We start from the raw sequence: 22,581 nt of genomic DNA, 5'->3' as shown, positions 1-22,581 counted from the left end.
TAGAGCCCCTTGAAATGACTAAATGACAGATGCAAAGGGTTATTTTGACTGCTGCTGTTTGCTGCCAGATGGCAGTGGTGAACTGAACACCTTGTTTGCCATAGTCCTTAAAATCACGCATGATGCCAGTGCTAGAGATAGAGAAGAATGACACGAGAAAGTGGCCCATCATTTTTATAGAGATGGTGACATATTCTGTTATCTTACATGTGCCAAGAACAAACAGATGGGGGTTTGATATTCTTGGAAGGGTGCATCATAATTTTATTCATGTTCACGTTGCTTTGTATGTGGTGGCACTGACAGGTGTTATGTTTTAGTGTTTTAATGGTAGAATCTGAGTTATGCTTAAGCAAATATAATGCTACTTAAGTTAATTTACATTCATCACCTAACTGACTTCTCACAGGGGAGTTTATCATTTAGTAAATACAGTTTAAAACAAGTAGTAATGATAAAGTGGTAAAGTGGTGTTTCTGCAGAGATAACATGTGAAAATAATCCTGTTAATTTGGGTTGCAAAAGATCCCTTATAAACACTTGCTGAGTTTGAACATCTTTCTGTAATTACACATACACATCAAACACATTGATAGGCTCTGCTTGTAACTTAATTTTACCATCCCCTATGCCAGTGTTATTGCTGGTCTTTTCACTGAAGCCCCAAACACCAGCCTAAGCAAAATGAGCCAAAACTGTACTTTATGAATCGCCTAATGCAAATTTGGTCCTTTCCAGCTTTAAAACTACCCCTTAGATGAAACTGGATAATTTTACTTATCTTTGTTTTGTTTTGCAGGTTCACATAACAAACTTGTGGTAGTTGGGGGTTATAATGCTCCATGGGAACAATCCCCAGGATACCCAGCCAGCTCCCAAGCCTAGCTCAGGAAATGATGGAGACCAGCAAAGGACTCAGAAAACTACTCCGCCGTCTCCTGCACAGTCGTTTACACCAACAGTCAGTTCACCTGCACCCCAGTCTCCAAGTTACCAAATCCAGCATCTCATAATGAGCAGGAATCCTATGCCTGGTCAGAATGTAAATATCACCCTACAGAATGTAGGTCCCGTGGTGGCGGGAGGCCAGCAGATAACGCTTACCTCATTGCCAATATCCAGTCCTGCTTCACCAGGCTTCCAGTTCAACACACAGCCCAGAAGGTTTGAGCATGGTTCTCCATCTTACATCCAGGTTACCTCACCAGTATCTCAACAGGTTCAGACTCAGAGCTCTACACAACCCAATACTGTGCCAATTCAAGCACTACAGGGTGTCCGAACAGGAACTTCATCAGCCAGTTTGGGTATGTGTAGTCAGAGTCCTACTCGTGGTTTTGTGGATGCTGGTTTACTGGTAAGGCAGCTTAGCCTTGGTCCTTCTAATACAGGGACCTTTGTTATTCAGGAGGGTTCTGGATTAACACAGATTGCACAAAGTGCACAGGTGCATCTTTCTCCTGGAACTCCTACAGTCCCAGCACACAGTCTTCTTCACTCCAATTCACAGGCAGTTGGCCCTGTACATCAGTTTGGGTCACAGAGTTCTGTGGCCGGTTCAGTTAATGTACAGTCTCCATCAACTCCAAGCCATTTAACCACCAACTTATCACAACAGCTAAGCAGTATTATCCAGGGTCAGATTATTCAACAACAACAGCAGCAGCAGTTACTCCATGGGCCGCAGGTTAGTAGAACCTTTAGCTTTGATAGGACTTCCAGTGGGATGATAGCTGGTATATCTGGAAATTCAGCTTTTGGGATAACATCTGCAGCTACTCCAACAAGTCCATCACAAGTGACTGGTCCTCAGGCATTTTCTAGTCTTCCCCTTACTACAGCCCCAGGCACCACACTGAAAAAGCAAACAAAAAAGCTTGAGGAGATACCACCTGCTACTCAAGAAGATGCTTTGCTAAGGAAGCTTTGTTTGGATCATCACCACCAACAAATGCAAGCCCTAAAGGAGACCTATACTGAATATTTGATAGAACTATTCTTCCTACAACATTGTCAAGGCAACATGATGGATTTTTTGCCTTTTAAGAAGAAACGTAACATATATCAGAACTTTCTTAGGCAAAATGACTTGGATCTAGAAGTAGATGAGGAGGAAACAGAGAAGAATTCTTCTCAGGCTGTATATGTCCAGGTGAGATTACTTGAATTGTGATGCTGTGCATAGATCATAATTGTTTAAAGAATAATTGCTCTATTTTTTTTACATTGCACTTGATATATACAGTGGCATTGTTGGTTTGTAATTTCCTTTGTGATGATGATGTTTTTGCATGTGATCAAAATATATCACATATTGACGATTTCTAGAGATATGTTATAGAACATCAGGTCAAATGATGTCCATTGTTTAACTGCATATGTTTTTTCTACATATATAAATAATTTTGTGGGCACACAAAAGCCAAATAGTTTAACCAGCTCAGCACTACTTAAAACAGATTAAGTTTGATGGAAAAAATAGTGTTCTTGTGGACAACTTGTTTTTTGTAAATATGATGCATTTTCGGTCCAAGCCTTAAAATGAGTCCAATGCTCTTTTGGGTGGGCCACCAGGGTTCCCTAAAGTATACTAACTGTTCCTATTATAATAGATAATGATAATTAAACCAAGTTGCAACCTACATTTCTACTAGTTCTTTTTAAGAAGAGAGGTTATAGGTTTGTCAAGTCTGATCTTGCTCTTAGCCCATAAGTAACTTACCGATTTTATAGAATATTTTATCCTAACTGATTTTAAGGCAGAGTACCCCAATTTTTTTGTGGGCCCCTACCTGTAGATTGCAACATTTGTGAACATATTTTATATGCTAGGGCAGAGCTGTCTTAGGGCTCTGGCACACGGGGAAATTAGTCGCCCGCGACAAGACTCCATGTTCGCGGGCGACTAATCTCCCCAAGTTGCCATGACCCGCCATCCCACCGGCGAACATGTAAGTCGCCGGCAGGATGGCACACGCGGCGGCGTGATTTCGGGAAATCACGCCGCCGCGTGTGCCATCCCGCCGGCGATTTACATGTTCGCCGGTGGGATGGCGGGTCATGGCAACTCGGGGAGATTAGTCGCCCGTGACAAGGGAGATTTGTGGTGGGCGACTAATCTCCCCGTGTGCCAGAGCCCTTATTGGAGTTCAAATAGTTATGTCCCGCAGCATGCCCTATACCTCCATGGACCTATTTGTATGACACTATTGTCTTATAATAGTTGGGTTTCCAATCATGTTAATTAGGGCCCACAACATGAAAAATGGGCAGCACTTAGTTAAATCAGTGCTTTAGTACTTGAGAAAGTATTGGTAACAACATTTGTTGAGCTTTAGTCATCCTTGAAGTATTGGTACATGAAGTAGTCGTACATATTTGGAGATTTAACAGTATACACAACTGTCCATTTAGCACTGATCTATATAAGCTTCCATATACCTGTACTATCTTATGGTCAGATAAAGATTTCATTAATTGTGAGCTGGAAAATAATTGTTAGATTATATTAGCTAAGTCAGTTATAAATCTAGGTACCATGCATTAGAAATGAATGTTCTGGGCATATATTTTATATATGTATGTATGTATGTATGTCACTAAGCTGATTTGCTTGTACATTGTAGTTGTTAAATAAGTCATCACTTATGAGGGCACCAGATTTATGTATTGTGGGAAATAAGTAACTCATTTTCATTATTTCTCGCAGGTGGTTGCTGGAAGTACTGTTTTGTTAATTTTTGAAGTTTTATTTTGGTTTTGTCTGATTTCTGGGAATACATTGATTTAAAGTTTCAGTTAGACTTTGGATTTATGCAGATTTATAGCCCTTAAGGATTTAAATGCTGAGAAACTCTCTACCATTCTGTTGAACTAAAGAAGCCCCTTGGATAAGTGGTAAAACGTTTTCAAGAAAACTCGAAGTCCAATTGCTTTAGACGTAATTCTGCTAGATGTTGTGTATCATGTTGTATCATGTCTAAAACCCTAGAAGTAAAAAATAGTTTTTTAATATAGACATATATATCAGAAACACGAATGAATGGATGAAAAAACAACTTGAAGTTGCAAGAAGTGCAAATGCAGAAATACAAATGTATCATTTTATGGAGATTACCGACATCTACATTTCCAAAGCACTGCTCTAGAAATCTGCATGCTTTAGAATTCAAGGGTTTACCCCTGGAAGCCATACATTTTTGGAAATAACACATTCTAATGAATCCAAAATGGGTAAATGTCTTTCTACTCCACACAGCCTAACTGTGAACATAAAGTAAGCACTAATTTGCCTCTGAGCTTCCATTTTACAGCATCTTATTTTTCCACATGCTACTGAACATTTTGATGTGCACAACTTTACCCAAGTATATGATTTATTGAGACCCCAAAATATACCTTATGCATACAAATTACATGGCTTACATCTCAACTACTTCAGAAACAAACTGCCTCTTTTATGTGTGTTAAAAGCTGCAAAAAAGTATGCACCCCCCAGTGATTATAATTGTTTACTCGAGACCCTGGGCCAGTGCACCTGTTAACTGAAAACTGCACCGGCCTGGAGTACTACTGTAAATACAACTCGTCACTATGTTCTTATTCTTCCTGGTGTGCTCTGGTTGCAAAAAACTGATCTCTACTATGTTTCACATGTGGACCCAGCCCAGGGCCGCAGAGAGCTTTCAAAAACAGGAAGAAGACTGCACCTTGGTGTTCCTTTAGTAGTGCCCGTGGTTGCAGTTTTCAGATTGCAGGAACACCCACCCAGGGTCTCTGGTTATCGATTGTAATCACAGGAGGGTGCCTAATGTTTTGTTGCCCCAAGTGATAATGCGTTTCCTTCTTCATTCAAGTTCTGCTAATTAGCATACAGGCAGAAAAGAGCACTGACATTATAGTGATGATGCACCCTTTATTTTCACATTATAATGTGCAATTCCAAAACCACAAAAAGAGTGAACTGCTTCTCATCTGCTAAGTAGTATAGGGCCTAGGATATTGGTTTATATTCAATGCGCTAAGTTCTGGGTGGCTGATTGTTCTTACAGAGAGCACCTATTGGTTGAACAAGGACAATACTGTCCCTTTTAACACAGGTTTTAAAAAGAAAAAAAAAAGTTTTTTTCTTTATAAAAAAAGTTCAGTGTCTTTTTGTACTCCAAATTCTCACAGCACTGGAAATGTAGTACAGCAGTGTTTGAAATTGCCATTGAAATATTTGACGCCCAAACTGCATACTGCAAAACACTTTTCACAGTTTAAAACAATGCAGTGTTACTTATTACAAATAATTTTATCTTTTCCAGGTTTTTGCCAAATGTAGCATGTCAAAGCATAACATGTTAACACAATCATAAGATATACAACACTATATTTGCAACAGGGTCTTGGGTACAATGATTAAATATTACATTACCAGTATACAGATTTTGTTGTGACTGTTCTGTTAGCAGGAGTTCACTAATCTAATTATCAATCTCACAGGGACCCAGCATTGTGTAGCTTCATGCTCCCTGTTTAGTGCAAGAAATAACAAAAAACATACATTTCTTGTTATAAAAACAGGCAAAAAGTTTTTTTGGGACAAGTCCTATTTATGTTGAACAATTTGGTGTACTGCCCCTTTATAAATGTAGTAAAGCAGTTGCCTTTTCCTTTGGGTTTAAGGAAAACATTGCGCTAATATGATGAAACTGCCTTGTGGGAATAAAACTGTAGTTTATGATTTCTTTTTCATTTATAGACTCCTGATCCTCCTGCAAGTTCAGTGATAGAGGCACCAGCTGACATGGAAATCCAAGCCTCCGGTATGCTAAAGGAGACAGCAAGTTGTAATGCATGTTCTTGCATTCCTGATTTTATATAATATAATATGTTTTACATGGGTAATTGCATATCACCCCAAGTTTTGGGGACATTTCCTGTAGAAAAGGTTTAAAGACATCACAAAGAACTTTGTTTAAATCCAGCAACTTTCATACACTTTTCCCAAAGTATAAATCACACATTACTCCTGAAATATGGAAAGGAAGCAAATTTATTGGTTGGCTATTTGAGGACAGTTTACAGTGATGCTTTAATGTTGCCATTAAACCCCTTAAAGTGATACTGACAGCCAGATAAAATTTTCTTTACCTCTGCTGTTGTTTAATTTGTATCAGCTTTAAGTTCCTTCTAAACTAAATCTGCAAAGTTTTTTCACTTCATAATTATGGTAGCATGAATTCCAGACCTATGGAGCAGCCATGTTTGTTCCCCTCTTCCGGGTTTTAATTTAAATGCCTCCCAAGTGAATAAATATGCCCAGTGACAAACCTGCAACACCCCTTCTGCTTTCAGCTGGTGTGTGACAAGCTCAGCTCCGTCTATGTGTAATGGGAGGGGGGACTTTTAGGAAAAAACAGTCAACATGACCTATAGGTTTGGAAGTAGGTTCATATTTTAAAAGAATTTTTTTGGTGTCAGTATCACTTTAACTATACTTATGCAGATGGTCACTAGTAGTATCATTTAAGGCCCAAATATCTATTTACACTTGAAATGCGCCTCCTCCACCCATGACCTGCTTTAAACACAAGTGAGTTGAGTGTAGGCAGGATTGGGATCTGTCTAAAACTGCAGATCATGAACTCTTTACCATGTTTTTTTGTTTTTCAATTAATACTGAAAGAAGTGAGTTATTAACTTCCGCTATATCTCCTCTATACTACTGTAGCAAAATTATTGTGGTAACCTTCTAAGAAAACATATCTAACTTACCTCTAATAATTACCGCATAGATCCAGCAATGAAGCAGTCCCAGTCACCAATGGTAACTCTTGGCCTTCCTCTGCTTCCACCTGTTACAGCCCGAAGTGTGATGGATGGTAAGTTACAAAAGAACAGTTTTTTTTTTTGTTTTTTTTTTTGTTTTTTTTTTTTAAATGTTAGCTGTGTATCTGTCATTATATGTCTGTATGTATTTTGTATATATGTGTCTGTTCAATGAAGAAATACCAAATGGAGGACCTTGGTAATAGAAAATTAATTGTTTACTCCAATGTTCGGGCAATACCCTACACACAGTCTTAATATTAGAAGTGTTGGGTACTAGGGAAGCAATGTAGCAGTGTTTTGAGTGTAGTCACTAGCAGTGGCAAATTAAGACAAAATTATACTTTCATCACCAGTTAATGCCCCCATTTAGCACTTTATACCACCAGTATTAGTAATACTTATTATATGCTGGTCTCCCGACTACTAGAAGGTCCCATCTAGAACTGTCATTTCTGAGTTCTCACACTTAGCATTCTCGTATAATCTGGCAAATCTGTTGGAATTTACGAACCCCAGATAACTGCCTCCTCATCCCACTTCTGTTCTCTTTCCCCAGTACTATCTGATTTGGCTAGGTCTTGGTGAGTGAGCAAAAAACTTCAATCCATTGTCAGACAACCTCAGCTTTGCAGTTTACTGTTTGTCGATTTCTAACTTGAGCTTCTAAAGTGGCAATAAGTTCATGATGTCCTGTTCCAAATCAGCGAATATGTCAGACTGTGAACAAAACAGAAAGGAAAAAAAGTTATAACAAACTTTTTGCTTTGTATTACTCCTTGTTTCAAACTCCTGTTTTAAATTCAGATGTTTTTAACTCCACTTTAGGATCCAACTACTCTGACCCCTCCCACCTCAAACTGAGGGAAATCTTAACTGCAAACTTGTTGTAAGCCCTTTTAGCCCCACCAAATGATGCTATTTAGCATGCGAAAAAGTAAAATCTTGTTGTGTAATTAGTTTTTAATCATGCAGCTTTTGTGTTACTCAATTCCTTCTCTTCCACAGCTGGGATGTCCCCCTCTAAACAGACATGTACTTCTGTTGCTAACAAGCAAAACGATGCTGCAAAGATTTCCATGTTACAGAATGCTGCGGGGCCACAATCACCGTTCAGAACCCAGCTGCCTACAATGCCAGTCTCTTCTGTGCAGACTGCTATGCATCTTGCACAGCAGCAACAGCTTATTACAGAGGCCCATTCCCAGACTATGGTGAAACAGTCTTCTGGCCAACCACCTTTGCACAACCAAAGCGCTCAGCCTTCTCAAGAGAAGATGGTAGATCATTTCTCCTCCTTGAAACAGCCTCCAGTGCCGGTATGAAAAAGGGCTGCTTTTGCACTTTTTTCTGTTTAGGCATATATTTTAATAGAAGTAATAAAATGAAGGCTAATTTCGAAAGAAAAGCCTGGATATCTGAAATTTAAGAAGTTAATTGATATTGTTTACCGTCTTGAGGGCTTGCTTGATATTATGTTGTAACATTGATTTTTACAAATTATAGTAAATAAACTAATCAGATGTAAAAAATACACCGTGTTTTACAAACATTAGTTTTTTTATGTTGCTGGTTTGTGTTGGCTTTATCCATATTTTCCATATATATAACGTTAAAGTATGTCTTTCAAAAGAGCATTATTTTGACCGATTATGTTCGGGAAAAAATACTTCGTTACTCTAAAGCAAACAGTGCAGTCTGCCATCATATATAATGCATCAGCCATAAAAAAGAACGTGCAAAATAAGGCTTTCTGAGCAGAATGAGCCATGTTACTTATTATGGACACTTACAGGAAGCTAATGTAAGCTTTTAAAAGGTTATTATATTTCATATATAGGGTGCTGGTATGCCTAGGACAGATAATTTGGCTTGCAGTCAAATAGCTAAGTCTGTTACTTTGACTAAATCAGTATTTTCATTCTGCTATAGGCCTCTGCATCCAAGATGGGCTCGGACTCTGTTAAAACTGCAGTTTCTGTAGGTTTAAAACCTACTTCTTTAACATCCCCATCGCCCAGCATTCCGGATTCTGTACCACCTGCTGTTGCTGTTTCACCAAAGAGAATATTATCACCTGGTGCCAGCAAAGCAGTATCTCCTGCCTCACGGTCCCCTGGATTGGCAGGTCCCCAGTCTCAGGAACCTCAATGCCTTGCACCAGTTCCTGGGGATGCTCAGCAAGAAGCTCTTGTTCCAAAACCAGTAGAACAGGTAAAACTTAAGCTACTTCCAAAAAGAGAGGATTTTTTTTTTTTTAACGTGTTAAGTGTTTTAAAATTGTCTCTCAATATAATCATTAAACATGCTTTATATGGTATACTATAATACTGCTTTTACTTAATGGCCCTATCCATTGCCTTAACACTGCTTTAAAGGGAACATTGCACATTAAAAGAGAAGGAAAGGCTAAGTCACTTGGGGGTTCCAAAATGTTAGGCACCCCCAAGTGACTTTAATTGCTTACCTTGTACCCTGGCCTGGTTCCCCTGTTAGGAGAAAAATGCCCCAGCCCGGGGTACCTGCAGCGATCGCTTCCTTCTTCTGTGTTTCTTCTGCCGGCAAAATCCCTGGGCTGGTGCATGCGCATTAGAGTGAAAAGCCGACTTCTTTGTTAAAGTTCGGCTTTTCACTCTACTGCACATGCGCAAGCGCAAAGCAGGAAGAGAAAGCGCTTGCTGCAGCTACCCCCGGTTCGGTTTTCTCTGAACAGGGGCACCAGCCCGGGGTAAAAGGTAAGCGATTAAAGTCACTTGGGGGTGCCTAACATTTTGGAACCCTCAAGTTACTTAGACTTTCCTTCTCCTTTAATGTACTAGAGCTTTTCATGCTGCTAAATTCTTTATTTCTGCAAGGGCTTTTGAATTAATTGAAACCTACCCTTATAGCATTCTTATGTTTACCCTCTAGTTAAACAACAATACATTCTTGGAGCAGATTACCTGCATAGACTTAAATCTGAATTAGACCAAAAGGTGTTTGACTGCAGAATGCAATTATAAATTTAAACATGCTAATAATGTTTATATTGTACATGATTTTGTGCTCAGATTCGCAAAGTTACAAATTCTTTTACATTCATCCTTTCTGTGATAAAATCAGTTATTAAAGTAATCATTTTTAATTAGGAAGGAAAGAATTTATTGCATTTAATAGTTTCAGTTGCAGCAGAGAGAGTAAGGGGCCTTTTTTTTGTTTTGTAGGAAAGCCATATCCATCAGCGCATTGCAGAGCTGCGAAAGGAAGGCATGTGGTCACCAAGAAGATTGCCCAGGCTTCAAGAGCCTTGCAGAACTAAGTCTCACTGGGACTATCTTCTGGAAGAAATGTCATGGATGGCTGCTGATTTTGCCCAAGAGAGGTTGTGGAAGCAGGCTTGTGCTAAGAAGGTAATTAGAAAGTTTGAGTAGTTCCATTAGTGTACAAGGTTTACATCCAGTATTGAAAATGTCTTATACACAGTTGGGTATGAGATACATTTATGCTTGATTCATTCAGCACCTTAAAGTTCCTATGAGTTGCAAAGACATGGGCTGCCTCAGCTGTGTACAGAGGCCGAGACCCACTTATGGGTGTTAAATGCAGTATTTCAGTGCAATCTGTTGTACACCTTTAAATCTTATTTTAGTATTATTAAATACATTTGCATCATTATTCTTTAAGTTGATACTTGACAGTATGTTAGTGTGACATGAAGTGTTAAGTATGATATTGCATTTGTATTTTAGCTGGTCAGAACAGCTGCTAGGCATTGCCAAGAGAAACAGCAGAAAGATGCCAGAGCCAAGAAGGAGGATGAAGACCGATTACGACGCATAGCATGGTTAGCAGCCCGGGAAATACAGTACTTTTGGTCCAATATAGAACAGGTAAAGTGTCTCATTGAAAATATACAAGCACATCCTGATCCTGAATTCCATGGTGGTGTGTGGGTATTTTCTCTTTCAATAAACACTTGTGCAATTATGTTCCTAAATATAAATGTGTGTGCATGTATTTCTTATAATATAGTATTTCATATGCAAAATATATGTGATAGAGATTACAGTTCTTCCCTTCTTGGCTTCTTTTTGAATAGGTGGTTGAAATAAAACTACAGGTAGAATTACAAGAAAAGATGAAAAGAGCATTCTCCGCGCAAAAAAAACTACACAAAGGTAAGCCTGTCTTTTTAAACTAGTGTATCAGTGTGTGCTCATAAAAGTTGGGGATGAGTGGATGGATTACAGAGTTAAAAAAAAAAAAAAACACACGCACACACCTATCTGGTTAACTTTTGTGTAAGGATTAACCAAAGGGGAAAAAAAGCAAGAAAAAGCTAAAATCGAAGACTGAATGACTTGAAATTGGTCATTAATGCCCAGTCTGTCTGCCTGAATAATCTGAAAACACAAAGCTGAGTCTTTAAAAATTAAAGATTCAATACCAATCAATAATGATTGTAGTAATGCAGACTACTGCAGTGAATATCTGCTAACGATGTAATGCAACATGGATAATAAAACTAATAAAAACTGTCAGTTTAAAAAAAAAAAATTCAAAATTCAAAAATGCTAGACCTAGGATAAAATGTATGAATAGTAACACATCAATAAAGGAGTATATATTACTTATTTATTCAGGCTTGTGACTTGACTGTCACAGCTGCACCTAGGGTACTTATAAAATGGTGGCAAAACTGTGGATCTGGATCAACCACATAATTGTTTTTAGGATCCTTGTGGGTAAGGGAATATCAACGTAGATAGTGTCTGGTCTTTAGACTGCTTTGTTTTTCTGCCTAAATGGAAAAGTACTTTTTCAGTTAGTACTGGAGTACAGATTTGCACTCAAGGGAAAGGCCAGACTTAAGAACTGGTGCTGTATTCTCTCTTAGCTGGATGAGAGGTGGGAATAGGCCTCATGCAATCTTGTTGACATACTGCATCCCACCGGCGATTTACATTTTAGTGGGTGGGATGGCATTTCGGGAAGATTAGTCGCCCGCAACAAAGGAGATTTGTCGCACGGTGACTAATCTCCCCGTGTGCCACAACCCTTACAAGTTTATTTTGGAATGTACTACATATGTACACAGAACTAAAGAGACTTCACAGACTTGCTATTTGGTTTCCCCATCTACGTACCTGGTTTCTTTAGTTTCTTGTGTTCTGAAGGGAAAAAGATGAAAACTGCATGCCAGATTTATGACACTAGATTGCCTTAGAGGAACTTGGCACTTTAAATTATATATTGTATGCTGGTGGCATTGAGTGGAATCTACCTCTTCATTGGTACACACTTACATGACCCTTTATCCTACCACTGTGTAAGCTATTACTTTCTTAGGAAATTTAGATTAATGGAACAATTTTAAACCGGTCCATATTGTTGATTTTGCCAATAGGGACTTGTGAAAAAGATGTTCTCAAAGTGGTAAACTTCAAATTAAACATTTAAAAAAATAAATAAAAAAATATTGCAATTGTCTCTAGAAAATGGCATAGGTGAAGTATGCAGTCAATTGCTCACTATAAATACGTATAAACAGTTCCGGTATGCAGTAACACGGGGCAGGTTATTTTAGAGCTTAATACATAAAAACTTACCTGTGTTCTAATCATTCCTCTGGGATTTTTAGAAGCATATTTATCATTGGGTGAAAGTTAGAGTTCACCATTTGATGATAATGCTTCTAAAAATTCCATAGGAGTGAATAGAACATGGGTACATTTTTTATGTATTAAGCTTTAAACTCACATTTTGATAAATCTGCCCCTAAGTCTCTAGTATTATGTGTATGGAGACAGATGGGGTAAGGGTAACATTGAAATAGAAGCATTTTATTATAACATACATGCAAAACTAATGATTACCAGATGTATGTGTACGTTATGATAAATATTACATTTGACCATTTTATTGAAAATATTTTTCTGTATGTTCTGTTTTCTAGGTGTTGAACCTAAAAAGCTTGATGCGCAGAATAAAGTGGTGCGTTTTTTCATTTATTTTTGAGTCCTCCCTGTACTTAGTATTATTCACTATGTGGTTTCTAGTGTACCTTAATTCTAAAACTTATCATTTTTAAAGATAGATATTGTATATCAAGTAAAGATTGCAGTGTGTGCTTGCACTTATTTGTTCACTATGCTTTATGTTCCAAATGTGCTACTACGTGCCAAGAAGGTAAATTGTATTTAAACTGAGCACACCAACAAACACCCATCCAGATATTTACACAATAGTGTGCTACTTTTCTCATTTGGGGTTGTTTTGTTTCCATTAATACTCTTACCACTACTAAGTGGTTTACTGAAGGTACAACATGTGCTTAAAAAATATCTACTATACCTCAGCTTGCTTTTCTGTAGTCTCCTTTTTTCCATCAGTCTGTTTTCATCCAGATTGTATCAGTTCCAGAACACTTAAAACACTATAATAGTAGAGATATAAAGTTTATAACTCTTAAAAGAGAAGGAAAGGCTAGTAAAGAGTTAATCTCAAGCTGCAGGCATACCTTCAGTTGTCTCAATAGTGCCCTTAAGTCTCCCCATATTTCTCCTGTTCAGAAGATCTGAAGCCAAACAGGAAGAAAAAAACGCTGAGCTGTGTAAAGAAAGTTCCCATAATGCCTCGCTCCTGCACAGACACCAGGACCAAGTGTACATGCTCAGTTAGTTAGACTATGAGTCACCTTTCTGCTGATTGGCTCAGATCCACATTCCTAAGGGGGGGGAGTGAGTTCTTAGCATTCTTGAGGGAGGGGGGAGCAGGAGAGAGCAGGAAGCTGAAAGCTGCGTGTCTGTGGCAGAGGAAAACAGACACAACTGATCTTTTTACAGAGAAGTCAGTGCAGCGTTTCTGAAAATACCCTGGATTTACAGGAATGTTTGTTAATTATTCTAAGGAAATTTTATTAAAACCCTGTTGACTTTTATAGTAAATGTACTTTATTACAAATAGTTTTCTAGCTTACAAACTGAACCTTCTGTTTTAGGACCAAGCTATTTCAGGGACCAACATTAATCCTGAGAGTTCCAGAGTGGAGAATAACGGTTTGACCCTTTTTTCAATAAATTCTATTAATGTATCTTTGTATGGATATCTAAACTGTGTTGAGTGCTGAGTGTTTTAGCATTTTTTTAAAATGTCATCATCTGGGCACAGTGTTTACCAGTGTATGGTGTATTTTCAGATGAGTAGCTGCAGCCCAAGCGAACAGAACAATTCTAGGTGGCCATACTGTGTAAAGCCCCTTGATCAGGATCCATTTGTTAAACCAGCACTACCTTCACAGAATCTTTGAGTTAAAAAATTTTGTATTAAGTACCCATAAAAATCAGTGACCCTCTGAAGCTTTGCAATTTTCTTTTTTCCTCACCCACTTAAAAAGCAATTTGAATGTAACTTAATAACTTTGGCCTAAAGCAGACATTTCACATGTTGTTGGGACTTAATTCTTCTAGATGTCTGTTAAATAGAAATAAGTTTAATTAAACTCGCACATCACATAAGATATTGATATTAGATGTTATAAATAGCAGTTTAGTAATATTTTGTAATTGAGGGGCCCTTCCTTAAAACGGTATTGTCATTGTTTTCATTCGATAGAGTGTTTTAACTTTGCTCGCAGATTCATTACTAAATATTTACACACATGACTGATTTCTAATTGGTTTATTACCACCTGGGAATTAAGCCCCTTGTTTTGGCTGCTTTCTTGTAAAATTTAATTAGCTTGGGGAAATATTAACAATTAAGTTGGACAATGGCTTTTTAAAAATTCACAAAAATGATCAAAGTATATAAATATCCCCATGTGGTCCTTTCATATCTCATAAAGTAGATCCTACATAACTGGTCATACCATCATTGTGTTAATTTACTTTGGTAATTATTTTTAGAGAATGCTGTGAAAGCAGATGGAAACCAGAAAGCTGTGATTTCGATAGAGGCCCTTTTGACTATTGAAGGTTCCAATACAACTCCGCTAGGAGCACGAAAACATTGCCGTGACATTGCTGAGGTTGCTGCTGCAGCTGAACTTTTACTTCCACGAGGCAGTTCTCGCATCTCTTGTCTTGTGAGTAAATTTTGTTAAAGGAGGCTTCTCACTAATTAAACTGAAACAAAAATGAGGGGCACCAGCACTTGCCAAAATATGCTTTGGTAGCTAAAAGCCGTCTTGTTTAGTGCAGGGAAATACTGTGCAGCAAATGCAATTAACCATCAATATGTGATAAAAAGATAGGACCACTCTTAGGACATGAACATAGCTACCTGCTCATGCTCCCTTTTTCTATAGGTTCTGGAACATGACCTGGGAAAACAACCAGCTAGAAGTAAAATGGCTGCCTGGTGCTAGTGAGGGTTTTGTGTAGATTTTTATTACAGCAGTAGAAAAAGCACTATTTTTAGTGGTGTATAAACACTGTGGGGTTTACTTATTAAAATTCAATATTTTTTTCCCGCAATTCAAGAAAATCACAGCTAAACTTTTAACTAATTTTTAGCAATCAAAAAAATATTGAATGTTCAAATGAAAAAAATTGCCAGCTAAAAACTATCTAGCTTCAATAGAAGTTCACGGGAAGTGTATTATCTACATTCAATATATCAACATTCATTCAGTTGTATTTTTTGAGAGTTTTGAAACAGTCAAATTTTTACAGCCTCATTGGAAATGGATGGAACAATGCTGTTTTTACTTGAGAACAAGTCATTGTTTTTTCAGTTGGTGTTTTTTAAAATATGCTAGCAATTGAGTAGAAAAAATTGCGATAAAAAAACCCGTTGGTTTTAATAATTTCGTAATGTGCACATTTTCAAAACCTCAAATCTGACAAATCACTATATGTCTTTTTAATGTTTTCAACAGTGTTAAGAATTGATTTAACAGATTTTTTGTTCTGGATTCTGTGTGACTCAGGTGAAAACCAGCCAGCTACCTCTACTCCATGGCACCCTCCGAGAGTACCAACAAGTTGGAGTGGAGTGGTTAGTAAAGCAATACAAGAAGAACCTCAATGGGATCCTGGCTGATGAAACAGGCCTTGGGAAGAACATCCAGGTGATTGCACTGTTTTCACATCTAGCAAGTAATGAAGGTAAGAAATTGGTAGTATTGGGGAAAAAAAAATAATTTCTGATCAAATGCATAGTAGAGAACATTTTTCTTATGGTTTTATGTTTTCTTCTAGGAGTTTGGGGACCATACCTAATTGTAGCACGCAGCTGCAAGATATTAAAATGGGAGTTGGAACTCAAACGCTGGTGTCCAGCTCTAAAAATTCTTTTGTATTTTGGCAGTCAGAGTGAACTCAGAAGAAAGAGACAGGTAGGGCATTAAAGTAAAAGAATCCTATCTTAAAAATGTCTTTGTATGTGACCCCAAAACAATGTGAAACATTTTTTGATGGTTATGGGAAAACACATTTGGAAAACTTGGTCATTCTTGTAAACAGCATTTTATTTCCTTAAATTCATGCTGCTCGTTCTCTTATTTGTCAGCCTTTTGTGTTATTTTCATGCCAGAGTAAATATAACTACTACACACACTTGCTCATCTGCTAGAGAAGTGCTTGTGCTGTTTTGTACCAACATCATGTGTATTTAGCATTTGTCCTTGCTACAGAATGCCAGCAAGGTAGTTAATTGGTCTTAAGACCCTTTACTATTTTGGATTTTCCCACTATTGTTCCCACTGTTGTTCCCTGAAGTGGGACTCGTACTTCAGGTAGATGTGATATATTCTTTTAATGCAGTGGGACAGAGCACACATTTAAGACTTAAAGACCCAGTCCAAAGGTCTTATATTTGCAGCGTGACCTGTTGCCAATGTAGTCTGTATCCCCCAGTGTAATATAGCACTGCAGAAAGTAACCATTATTAGTTTTAGCTCAGTGCTATTTTACCACTGTTTATGAATGTTCCTGCTCTTAGTTACAGTTTACATAAGTGGTTGTATGATAATGTTTTTTTTTTCCTCTCCTTTGGTACAGACATGGAATGAACCGAACAACTTTAATGTTTGTATTACCTCATACAAGCAGTTCTTTAAGAGCCATAAGGCTTTCAAGAAAATGAGGTGGAAATATCTAGTTCTGGATGAAGTACATCAAATCAAAAACATGACAGAAATGCACTGGGAGGCCATCTTAAATTTACCAAGGTGAAGTTTTACTTCACTATTTATCAATAGCTAAAATGTACTCTGTTGTTTGTAATTACCATTGTAATGAATCATGGATATTTCATGTATTTAAGTTAATATGTAATGATTTGTACACATTTAGATGACAGTTATCAGCAGTGTAGACTGTATGGTCTCTAAAACTATTGTATTAGAATGAATAAATGAAAAGAATTAAAAAAATCCACTCCCATAGAGTTCAACCTTAGGCGTAGGCATTTTACATAAAACAACACTTAAAGTGGTAGATTACCATTCAATTAACTTTAAATAGGATGTAGATATTAATATTCTAAGACAATTTGCCTTCATTTTTTGTGTATTTTTTTTTATTCAACTTTTTGTTAAGCAGCTCTGCTGTTTGACATTTAAGCAGCTATGCGGAAGGCAAATAATTCAGAAACTATCAAAAATAAATAATAAAGACTGTTTGTAAAGTTGCATGGACTAGAACAATCTATAACATACTAAAATTTAACTTGAAGGTAAACCACCCCTTGAAGACTTACATAGTGTTCTACGTACACCGGTCACTAAAAATATGTTTTTAGCTAGTGCCAGATTGGGCAATTAGTGTTGGAACATGTTCTCCTATGGACAAGTAAGCTTCCTGCAGTGCTACTGTGGGAGGTTACATACTTTTTTCTGGCCCCAGTACCCCTAAGCCTGGAGATCCACAACAGCTACATTAAACCCTTGTGGCTTTAGCCTTATCTCTGTGGCTATGAAGTATGAACATTATAATTCATGTACACAAATCTTTCAGGAATTGAGTTTGAACCCAGGTTGGTTGTATTCTTTCCTTCATTAACAAAGTTGTGGAATTTGTTTTGAAACAAGTTGCTCACTAGTGCAATTCTAAGCTTGGTAAAAACTTTTATTCAGTATTCATTATTTACCATATAGAAAGAAAATGAAAACTTTCACTCATTAAGCTGATATACAAATCAAACATAAAGTCACAAATAACTACTTTCAAATAAAGGAGAGACTGTATCTTAACTTTTATATTTTCATTTTAGCCAGCGCCGGCTGCTTCTCAGGGACAACCCACTGCCCCACACATGGAAGGAACTGTGGACCATGGTGCACTTCCTCATTCCCGGCTTGTCCAGGGCATACTTGGATTTTCCAGTGAATGAAAATGACCAAGATCACGACTACAGACACACAATTTCTATTAGATTGCACAGGGTAAATTAAAGCATCCTTTTGTGCTCCAAGAATTAGTCCTAAAATGAATAACCTGAAACCCAGAAATATAAAATCAACAGCGCTAGCACTCAGTAACTTGATCAGTGCCATAGATTCTATTTACAATATTTAAAAGATTACATGTCTACAAATTTTGATTAACAATGTTTTATGAACATTTTCATATACATGGGTATTGCAATTTATATTTTTCTTTTTTTAAATTTTTTTAGTTAATTTTTTGTTAAATTTTCATTAGACGCTTCTCTCCACATTTTTTTGGATGCAGAATAAAACTTTACTCTACTGTGCATATGCAAGTGTGAGTCTAGAAGAGAGATGCCTGGCTGTTTATATTCTCTGCACTTCAGTTTGTAACTCTTTTAACAATGTAGCAGAAGGAGCTGGCAGACTGGAAATAGAACTGACTAGTGCTACATTGTTTCAAGAGTAAGAGCAGGGAGTGAGTACAGACAGCAGAAAGAAGTATACTAATACTGCGTTTACAACTGCAATTATGTTTACAAATAACTTTAAAACTATTATTATTTTTAATGAAGGTGTGCTGGAAATATGTTTAGAATTTCATTTTCTTTGTGTGGTTTTTGATGGAAATGCAAAAATGTGTGGACCCTAACCTCTGGGTGATGTTTGCATAGTTGTGAGTGACCCCTTCCATTGTCATAGGGCCTAACCACCTTATAATTATTTAATCTTCTATGTATTGATTTACTGTATTTTAATTGAAGTAGTAGATATAGAATCGACCAGTGCTATATTTTTGTCTTTGTAAATGTAGTCAACACAGCCCTTTATACTACGGCGGTCCAAGAGAGATGTAGAAAGGCAGTTAACAAAGAAGTCTGAGCATGTCCTCAAGTGCCAATTGTCTAACCGCCAGCGAGCTCTCTATGAAGATGTTATGATGCAGCCAGGGTAAGACCATCTAAAAAATGTTAACGCTAGAAATGCTGCACTTGCAAGTTGGAGTGATATCACCCCCTCTTCTTCCCTCCTGCAGCCGATCAATAGAACAATGGTAGGGTAGCAAGATAGCAGCTCCCTGACCACCTGTATTGCTAAAAATGCTTCCATGCCCCACCTAGTAACATAGGAGAATAGCACTCAATATTAAAAATTAAAGTCCTGCTCACCCAGGTCATGACTCCTCCACTTAAATTGAGTATGATATGCAATAGTTTATCTGAAAGCAGTTCTATTGTGTAGTCCTACTGAAAGCTGAGAATCGGGCAAAATGCACTGAGATGGCTCTCTACACACCAATATTACAACAAACAAACCATTTATTTCTCTTTCATTATCAGGGGGACACAGGCACTGGAGGGTTAACTTCACCTTCCGGGAGGACAGGACACTAAAAGTACAAGAGTCTTGACAGCCCTCCCAGGGGGCCAGCCCATCTCTCCTCCGCAGGCTACACCCCCTCTGGGAGGCTGTCACCACCCAGAACGTATAGAATAGATAATGAACCAGGAAACCAGGAAAAAACAACGAACAGTTAACTGGAAACTGACCGGTTGGGCTACAACGCTATCCCGTGGTGTATAGGAAAAATGCATTACCCAATGTCAAGCAGGACAAGGAGCTGGAAGGGCCCCCACCGGGGAGAGTTCACGGAGGAGCTCCAACACAGAGAACACTCCAAGGGGAGTTCTCCACTAACAATTATAAACAGGGAGGGCGTGCCTGTGTCCCCCTTTCAATGAAGAGAGAAAAGGATTTTACTGGTAAGTAACAAAAATCCCTCTTTTTATGTCTTCCTCTGGAGCCATTACATCGGCCCGGGTGCAGGCACACGGCCTTAAGGCAGGTTACAAATTCTTTCCTTGAGGTGGGTTTTTTTTTCCCCCATTAAATAAACAATTTTTCAACTGCATCTCTTCAGCCTGACGGTCTGTTTTTGAGCCAGCCTGTTATTTTAAAATAAACACATAATGAGACAGTACTTTGTATTTGATAACATCTAGGCCAGTATAAAACAATACCGAAGCTTGAACAATTCAACAATTTACTTTTAAGTATTGAACTGTTTAATAGCTTGAAGGCAATGTTCCCCCAATTAAAGAGAGACCCTTATAGATCTAAGAGCTGTATTAAAACTATTTTTTTTTTTTTTTGTGGAGTGTTCGGTATCCATCCAAATTCAACACCAGTGAAATAATTTTGGTGTTAAAGGAGCAGGTTTATTAAAAGCTAAGGGAATCCAGATACCCCCTCATCAGTTAAGCCTTTTAGTAAATCAACGGGGGGTTTTTTTTTAAATGTTTTACATTTTTGTTAATTGGATTGACTGCTTTGAATGTTCTGTAAATGTTTATTTACATTTCTTTTTATTTATTCAATAGGACACAGGATGCTTTGAAAGGAGGACATTTTGTCAGTGTTCTCCATGTTCTAATGCAATTGCAGAGAATTTGCAACCACACCGAGCTAGTGGATCCCCGCCTTAAACATTCCTCTTATGCTCTTAAAGCCATTAAATACAAAACAGCGTCTCTAATCCTTCGTGCATTGCTGCGTGATCCATGGAAGGTGGGAACAATTGCATTTTACAGCATTATATTTATTTTATTTTTTTTTATGTATATAGAATTGCAACTGTGTTGTCTTTTGAGAGCAGATTATTTCAATGGGCTCACCCGCATGCTTGAGCTGTTAAGTTATTGTTTTTAAAATAAAATGTCTTCTAAATGTCCCATGCATTATAGATGTCTTTTTTTTTTCTCCTCTTCAACTTTAGAATGTGGAATTGGCCTCCCTTAATTTGATTGGGATGGAGAATAATATGACTCGTTTTGAAGCGCAAGTGCTTCCTAAGCAGAAAGTGACCAGGAAATTGATTCAGGAGATCTATAATTCCCCCAATCCACCTGTAAGACCCAGTCGTGTTAAAATCAAACCAAGCAGGTATTTAATTACTTTTTTGTGATACTTACACTTTCCAGAGTTTCACAAGAATGTGTTCCTTTGTTAAAGGAGAAAGAAAGGTAAAAACTAAGTAAGCTTTATCAGAAAGGTCTATGTAAATACAGCCATAAGCACTCACAGAAATGCTGCACTAACTTCTCTGTTTCTGTGAAAACATTTCTTGTGTCTGTAATTCATGTGCCAGAGACACGCAGCTCTCTGCTGTCTCCTCTCTCCTGCTCCCCCCTCCCTCAAGAATGCTAAGAACTCACTCCCCCTCCTTAGGAATGTGGATCTGAGCCAATCAGCAGGAAACTGACTCATAGTCAGCGGTTTTTCTTCCTGTTTGGCTTCTGATCATCTGAACAGGTGAACTATGGGGAGACTTAAGGGCACTATTGAGAGAACTGAAGGTATGCCTGCAGCTTGAGATTAACTCTTTATTAGCCTTTCCTTCTCCTTTAATACATTTTACCTGGCACTAATCTAAGGTTGTAAAATGGAAACTTTTCCACCCCCAGCCCCCCCTTTACTTTCCAATGGACACGAGGGCACCCACTCCGTTAAGAAGAAGGGATGTTCCGTTTAAATATTCGGAAAGGTTTTATTTTACTGTGAGAGCTGTGAAATTGTGGAATTTCCTCCCCGAATCAGTCGTACTGGCTGATACATTGTATAGCTTTAAGAAGGGGCTGGATGGCTTCTTAGCAGGTGAGGGAATACAGGGTTATGGGAGATAGCTCTTAGTACAAGTTGATCCAGGGACTGGTCCGATTGCCATCTTGGAGTCAGAAAGGAATTTTTTCCCCTCTGCGGCAAATTAGAGGCTTCAGATGGGATTTTTTTTGCCTTCTTCTGGATCAACTAGAAGTTAGACAGGTTATATATAGGCATTATGGTTGAACATGATGGATATACGTCTTTTCAACCTACTTACTATGTTACTTTACTTAAGGGGTTTCTGGGGGTTTTAGTTTTAGCATCTTATACCAGTTTCAGGCAGCTGCAGCCATTTAGTATTACTTTAAATTGTATATTCTCCAATTGCAGGCTGTTTGAGCCAGTTTTGTATGGACAAAAACCAGAAGGACGGACAGTTACTTTTCCAAGTGCTCCACAGACACGTACAGTGACTCAAACTACAGCCACTGTCTCACAGCAAGGACAAGTGAGACGTTCACCTGTCACAACACCTGCTGTACCTCAGGGAGCTAAAGGTAGAATTTGTTACTTAGTCCATTTGATAATTTTTGTGTATATAAACCTTATGGGCAACACAGTTCAATATATGGCATCTTGAATATATCTTGTAAATTTTGTAAAGCACTAATGGTTTTAGTCTTACTACCTCCCCCTGTAATGAGTATAGTTTGATTGTTGCCAATATTTTTTTATGTTCTTTTATGTTTTTAAATTTATTTACACATGTTTTTGAAGATGTCATTGTTATTTCCTCTAATTAAATATAA

At 37.8% G+C, this 22,581-nt stretch overlaps 1 protein-coding gene across 4 annotated transcripts in view; it reads left to right on the top strand.

Annotated features, from left to right (window-relative positions):
* LOC100145162 (E1A-binding protein p400) overlaps positions 1 to 22,581 on the top strand; it is a 62,603-nt gene that overhangs the window by 864 nt on the left and 39,158 nt on the right. For 3 of the 4 annotated variants that reach the window (XM_031895120.1, XM_031895116.1, XM_031895117.1), the window contains exons 2-20: positions 800 to 2,152; positions 5,747 to 5,810; positions 6,783 to 6,869; positions 7,825 to 8,135; positions 8,749 to 9,030; positions 10,020 to 10,205; positions 10,545 to 10,685; positions 10,895 to 10,973; positions 12,752 to 12,789; positions 13,796 to 13,853; positions 14,703 to 14,881; positions 15,728 to 15,905; positions 15,999 to 16,135; positions 16,800 to 16,969; positions 18,013 to 18,184; positions 18,984 to 19,120; positions 20,551 to 20,737; positions 20,946 to 21,112; positions 22,163 to 22,329. In XM_031895120.1, coding sequence (XP_031750980.1) covers positions 836 to 2,152; positions 5,747 to 5,810; positions 6,783 to 6,869; positions 7,825 to 8,135; positions 8,749 to 9,030; positions 10,020 to 10,205; positions 10,545 to 10,685; positions 10,895 to 10,973; positions 12,752 to 12,789; positions 13,796 to 13,853; positions 14,703 to 14,881; positions 15,728 to 15,905; positions 15,999 to 16,135; positions 16,800 to 16,969; positions 18,013 to 18,184; positions 18,984 to 19,120; positions 20,551 to 20,737; positions 20,946 to 21,112; positions 22,163 to 22,329 — 4,057 coding nt within the window. In that variant the 5' untranslated portion in view covers positions 800 to 835. 4 annotated transcript variants of the gene reach the window in all.

Source organism: Xenopus tropicalis, chromosome 1, assembly GCF_000004195.4.
Source record: "Xenopus tropicalis strain Nigerian chromosome 1, UCB_Xtro_10.0, whole genome shotgun sequence".
NCBI lineage: Eukaryota > Metazoa > Chordata > Amphibia > Anura > Pipidae > Xenopus > Xenopus tropicalis.
Note: the sequence above shows the minus strand (reverse complement) of the source record. Positions and strands in the feature narration are given on the sequence as shown.